This window comes from Arachis ipaensis, chromosome B09, assembly GCF_000816755.2.
Source record: "Arachis ipaensis cultivar K30076 chromosome B09, Araip1.1, whole genome shotgun sequence".
In the NCBI taxonomy this organism is placed as follows: Eukaryota; Viridiplantae; Streptophyta; class Magnoliopsida; order Fabales; family Fabaceae; genus Arachis; species Arachis ipaensis.
Genome location: NC_029793.2, coordinates 65,261,719 through 65,268,265, shown reverse-complemented (window position 1 = coordinate 65,268,265; position 6,547 = coordinate 65,261,719). Strand labels below are relative to the sequence as shown.

The window sequence follows — 6,547 nt, the reverse complement described above, 5'->3', positions numbered from 1 at the left end:
ATGGCTGAAAGAGAACCTAATACACTACCAAGTGACACCATTCCCAATCCCAAGGAGGAATGTAAAGTAGTCCAATTAAAGAGTAAAAGAACCTTGGTAAATGACAAAGAAACCAACAAGAAGCCTGTGGAGAATCATGAGGCCATCAATAAAGAGCAAATGACAGTTAAAGATAAGCAAGACCAAGAAAAACTCAAGGAAAAAGAGGAACCTCAAGCTTCAAAGAAAGGAAAGCAAGCTATTGAGGAACAGTCACAAGAACAAAGGACAATGGTGAAGACTCACATCCCTCCTTTGCCATATCCTCAAAGGTTCAATAGAGAGCTTAAAGATCAACAGTTCCTCAAGTTCCTAGAAGTGTTTAAGAAGCTAGAGATCAATATTCCACTTGCTGAGGCTCTAGAACAAATGCCTCTATATGCAAAATTCCTCAAAGAGCTCATCAACAAGAAAAGGAGCTGGAATGAGAAAGAGACAGTGATCCTAATACAAGAATGTAGTGCTGTCATCCAAAGAGGTCTTCCTCCAAAGCTCAAAGATCCAGGAAGCTTCATCCTATCCTGCACTATGGGCAACAAAACATTGGACAAGGCTCTCTGTGACTTAGGAGCCAGCATCAATTTAATGCCCCTCTCAATAATGAAGAAGCTTGCAATAGAGGAAGTCAAACCCACCAGGATGTCACTCCAAATGGCTGACAGATCACTTAAGATACCAAATGGGATTGTGGAAAATTTATTAGTGAAGATTGGAGAATTCATTTTCCCTACTGACTTTATTATCTTGGACATGAAAGAAGAGGGACACAGTTCAGTCATATTGGGACGGCCTTTTTTAGCAATAGCAAGAGCCATCATTGATGTGGAGAAAGGGGAGATGACCCTCAGGGTGCATGATGAAAAGATGATCATCAATGTCTTCAAGGCCATGCAACACCCTCTAGAAAAGGAAAAGCACATGAGAGTGGAAATGATAGAAGAAGTGGAAGAGGAGCTACTGGAAGATGAAGACTAGGAGGAACAAGAAGAGGAAATAGAGGTGGAACAAGAGTTCATAGAAGAGGAAGTGGTAGAGATCTCCTTTGAAAGCAAGGCAGAGGAGAAGCCAAAATAAGAGCTAAAGCCTCTCCCTCCTCATCTCAAGTATGTATTTCTTGGAGAAGCAGAGGCCCTGCCAGTGATCATAAACTCCTCCTTGAACATAGAAGAAGAAACAAAGCTGATTGAAGTGTTGAAAGCTCACAAGACTACCTTGGGTTGGACAATTGATGATATCAAGGGCATAAGCCCTACCATTTGTATCCATAAAATTCTATTGGAGGAAGATTCAAGGCCTGTAGTTCAACCCCAAAGAAGACTTAACCAAACCATGAAGGAGGTGGTTCAAAAAGAAGTAATGAAGCTATGGAATGCTGGGATAATCTTTCCATTCTCTGACAACTCATGGGTGAGTCCGATTCAAGTTGTACCAAAGAAGGGAGGAATGACAGTCATCTCCAATGAGAAGAATGAGTTAATTCCCACAAGGACAGTGACTGGGTAGAGGATGTGCATAGATTATAGAAGATTGAATGATGCTACAAGGAAATATCACTTTCCTCTCCCATTCATTAACCAGATGCTGGAAAGATTGGCTGGACATGCATACTATTGCTTCCTAGACGGGTACTCTGGGTATAATCAAATAGTGGTGGATCCCAAGGATCAAGAAAAGACTCTATTCACCTGTCCATTTGGAGTTTTTGCCTACAGAAGGATGTCCTTTGGTCTGTGTAATACCCCTACAACTTTTCAAAGGTGTATGCTTTCTATATTTTCTGACATGGTGGAAAAGTTTTTAGAAGTATTCATGGATGATTTTTCTGTCTTTGGCAATTCATTTAACACTTGCTTGCATCATTTAACTCTTGTTTTGAAAAGATGTCAAGAAACTAATCTAGTATTGAATTGGGAAAAATGTCATTTCATGGTCCCTGAAGGGATAGTTCTTGGGCATAAGGTTTCAAGCAAAGTTATAGTAGTTGACAAAGCAAAAATAGAAATCATTGAAAAGCTTCCTATACCTATTAATGTGAAAGCAATAAGGAGTTTTCATGGACATGCTAGTTTTTACAAGAGGTTCATCAAAGATTTTTCAAAAATAGCAAAACCATTGAGCAATTTGCTAATGATTGATAGTCCTTTCATCTTTGATGACAATTGCAAGCATGCCTTTGAAACTTTAAAGAGAAAACTCATTACAGCACCAATCATCACACCCCCTGATTGGGGATTACCTTTTGAACTTATGTGTGATACAAGTGACTTTGCAATTGGTGCTATATTGGGGCAAAAGAAAGACAAGCTGCATCATGTTATATACTATGCTAGCAAGGCGTTGAATGAAGCACAGAAAAATTATACCACCACAGAGAAAGAGCTCTTGGTAATTGTATATGCATTTGATAAATTTAGACAATACTTGATTGGTTCAAAGGTTATAGTATATACTGATCATGCTGCTCTCAAGTATATGATGTCTAAATAGGATTCAAAGCCAAGGCTTATTAGGTGGGTGTTGCTGCTACAAGAATTTGACATTGAAGTGAGAGATAGAAAAGGGAATGAGAACCAAGTAGCAGACCACTTGTCAAGACTACCACAAGAGGCTAATCAAGCTCCACAATCAGTGAATGAAAGCTTTCCAGATGAACACCTCTTACAAATCCAACAAGCTCCATGGTTTGTAGACATTGCAAACTACAAGGTTGGAAGGAAGATTCCCCAAGAATTCAACAAGCAACAAGTGAAGAAGCTGCTCAATGAGGCCAAGAAATTCTTATGGGATGAACCATTCTTATTCAAGAGATGTCCAGATGGAATGATTAGGAAATGTGTTCCTGAGAGTGAGATGAGAGACATACTATGGCATTGTCATGGTTCAGCTTATTGTAGACACTTTGGACCAGAAAAAATAGCAACCAAAGTACTTCAAAGTGGATTTTATTGGCCAACCATCTTCAAGGATGCTATAGAGTTTGTTCATCAATGCAATGAGTGCCAAAGAGCTGGAGGATTGACAAGAAGGAATGAGATGCCTCAGAACTACATCTTGGAAGTAGAACTCTTTGATCATTGGGGAATAGATTTTATGGGCCCCTTTCCACCCTCATATTCTTTTAAATACATACTTGTGGCAGTAGAGTATGTCTCAATGTGGGTGGAAGCCATAGCAACAACCACATGTGATGCACAAATTGTCCTTCAATTCCTTAAGAAGCACATTTTTACTAAGGGTCTTGTCAGTGATGGTGGTAGTCATTTTTATAACAAACAGATGGAGAAACTACTTCACAAATATGGGGTGATGCATAAAGTAGCTACACCATATCACCCACAGACCAATGGCCAAGAAGAGCTTGCAAATAGGGAATTGAAGAGGATTTTGGAGAAAATAGTGGGGAGCATAAGAAAGGATTGGGCCAAGAAATTAGAAGATGCTCTCTGGGCATATAGGACAGCCTTCAAAACTCCTATTGGAAAGTCTCCTTTTCAGCTGTTGTATGGCAAGTCTTGCCACCTTCCTGTGGATCTTGAGCACAAAGCTTTTTGGGCCACTAAACTACTCAACCTTAATTCTCAAGAAGCAGGAGAGAAGAGGTTATTGCAATTAAATGAGTTGGATGAGTTTAGACTGGAAGCCTATGAAAATGCTAAGATATACAAGGAAAAAGCTAAGAGATGGCATGACAAAAGGATCTCAAAGAAGGAGTTCAAAGCAGGACAGCAAGTACTCTTGTATAACTCCAGGCTCAAAGTTTTCCCTGGCAAACTCAAGTCTAAATGGACTGGTCCCTACTTGGTGACAAAGGTTCTTCCTTATGGAAGCCTTGAATTGCTAGATGAAGCAACAAAGACAAATTTCACAGCAAATGGTCACAGAGCAAAGCATTACTTGGGAGGCCGTTGGAACAAAGAGAAAGAGATTCAAAAATTTAGCTGAGCAAAAATGAAGGATGTCAAGCTAGTGACATTAAAAGAGTGCTTGTTGGGAGGCAACCCAACCAAAGGTAGTTTTCTTCTCTTAACTATTTCAATAAGAAGGTTAAGTAGTTTTGTCTGTATTGCAAGGAGCTAAGTTTGGTGTTGCACACCAAAACAATTTAAGGGTGAATGAAGGATGCTAAGTTTGGTGTTCCACCAAAAATCTCAATTAAAACGCATTTCAACCCTCTGCATAACTGGTTACTAGCTCCAAGCAATCAGGAAAACCACTAAACCATTGTCTGTTTTCTAGTTTTTGGCTGTATTACTTTCAACAAAAGCACAAGGTGTAACTGATGCAGCATAGGCAGTAGCAAGGGACTATGTTTGGTGTTCCCCACCAAAGTAAGTTCAGGAAACTACAATAGTTCATGCATGCTAACTATTTTCCTAAGTGCTTGGAAAAGCAAGCAACTTCTGATAATTATGCAGAAAAGACACTCAGCCTCTTACAAGACTCATCACCAAAGGAAATGCAAAAGTAAGAGATGATGATGTCAAAAGGAAAGCTACAAGACACTCCTGAGAGGTTGTATTGTCACAAAATTCACTTTGTTTTGAAATAATCTGAATGAGAAGTTGCTGTTTACTATGATGTTTAGTTCGAATAATACAAATTTTGATATCTGCACTAGTTTAAATGCTTGTTATCACTCATCTGCTTTAAATTCATGTTTTGTTTCCCTTTTTGCATCAATAAGAGAAAATGTTTGAAAAAGAAAGTGATTTTCCAATGTTGTAGGAATTAGAATGGAATTTGTGGTGGTAATTGCTTGATTAAGATGATAAGCTCAATAATAAAAGCTGCATAATAGAGTGTTCTATGTCGTGTGAACCTGGATGTTGTCATAAAACCTTTTATAAATGAAATTCCTTGGAAAATGAAGCAAATCAAGAAAGAAAGAGAAAAGAAAAGCCAAGAATTGGCAAAGAAACAAACAATAAGGCTAGACACCAATCGCTTGGACCTTAGGACATATGTCTGTGATGCTTCTTGTACTAGGATATGCTTGGACAATTAGGTTCTGAGGAGTCTTTTAAAACTTGGTAACTTGGATTAACTAATCCGGGATTACCAACCGAAAGTCCACTATCAAGAGCAACCTAGTTACAAAGCATTTAGTGATCCAAAGAGATGCTGGGCATCAATGTTCCTAAGAGGATTTGTGAGCCAAGTGTCTGTAGTGAAGAATTGTTGAGCAAAATTAAGCCAAAAGGCTGCTGCAACACTTGACAATGAGTTATCACTAAGAAATAAGCTTTCTAAGCAAAAGAAAGAAGGAAAAACCAAAAAGGGATCAATCAAAGGGCTAGGCATTATGACATCAACTCTAGTGAATCCTCAAAGAAACACTTCTTATCTATCAACAAAGAATAATTGAGCTGCATTTTTGTCTGCATAAAACCCCATAGTTCAAAATTATATTATCTGCTAAATAAGGACATGTATGCTTTTCTGTTTCATTTCATTTCTTCTCAATGTTTATTGCTTGCTTGGAGACAAGCAAGGTTTAAGTTTGGTGTTGTGATGACAAGTCATCTTATGCTAGTTTTACAAGCATTTTTCATTAGTTTCATTAGGTTTTATGCACTTTCTTACACAATAAGTAAGTAATTGGAGTGAATTTTCATGAGTATGTTGAATCAATCAAACATCATCTATTTTACACAAAATCATAGGTTTTATGCTAGAACTAATTGATTTTATAAATGATGCAAAGATCTAGTGATTTTGGTGGGACTTTGATTAGTTGTTTGGTTGCTTGTAGGTGAAGAAATGATGGAAAGAGGAATTTTTGGCACCCTTTAAAGTTTGAGCACACTTTGGACCATAGGCCACGCTTTGAAAAGCGTGGCCCATGATATTAAAGCGTTGCACTCAAAAGAAAACAAGGGAGGTAGCGTTCTAAAGAGTGAACGCGACGTTCACTATTGCTCCCTTTCTCGTTACTCAATGTTGGGAACTAGGCAAGCCAAGGGTAGCGTTCCAAAATGAGAATGCCATGCTCACATTCCCTACATTTTTCGTGCCTCAATCAAGGGAAGCAAGGCACATAACCAAGCAAGCCAAGGGTAGCGTTCCAAGAAGTGAACGCTACGTTCATTTTTGCTCCCTTTCTTGTGACTCTTTGCCAAGGAAGCAAGGCTAAGCATCAAACCAAGGTAGCTAGGTAGCGTTCAAAGGAGGGAACGGAGCGCTATACTGGAACTGCCCCATGCGCACCAAATTTGCTAGCCAATGAAGCAGCATTTGGAAAAGGCAATGTAGCGTTCTCAAGAGGCAACGTTTTCGTGCTTCAAACCTTTGGGAGGAAGGCTCAGCATCATGTAGCGTTCAAAGACTGAACACTAGGTATGGAGAATTGGCACCAAGGCTCACCAACCAAGAGTGAACGTAGCGTTCACAAGACCAAACGGAGCGCTCCCCTGGGAGCTGGCCCATGCCTCCAACCCAACTTGAACCGAAGCCAACCGAACCCATCTTTCTTCAAACCCAAAAACCAAAAGGCCCACTCAAAGCTTTG

At 39.3% G+C, this 6,547-nt stretch overlaps 1 protein-coding gene across 1 annotated transcript; it reads left to right on the top strand.

Moving 5' to 3' along the window:
- Positions 1 to 1,014, top strand: LOC107615570. The gene is made up of 2 exons (XM_016317624.1): positions 1 to 347; positions 501 to 1,014. Exons 1-2 carry the CDS (start codon positions 1 to 3, stop codon positions 1,012 to 1,014), a joined length of 861 nt encoding a protein of 286 aa, XP_016173110.1.

What these genes read in the sequence shown, in the direction of transcription:
- LOC107615570 (XM_016317624.1), top strand. Translation starts at nt 1, where the DNA reads ATGGCTGAAAGAGAACCTAATACACTACCAAGTGACACCATTCCCAAT. An exon ending in AAAGATCAACAGTTCCTCAA is followed by an intron (nt 348 to 500) that starts GTTCCTAGAAGT and finishes ACAAGAATGTAG; the next exon opens with TGCTGTCATCCAAAGAGGTC.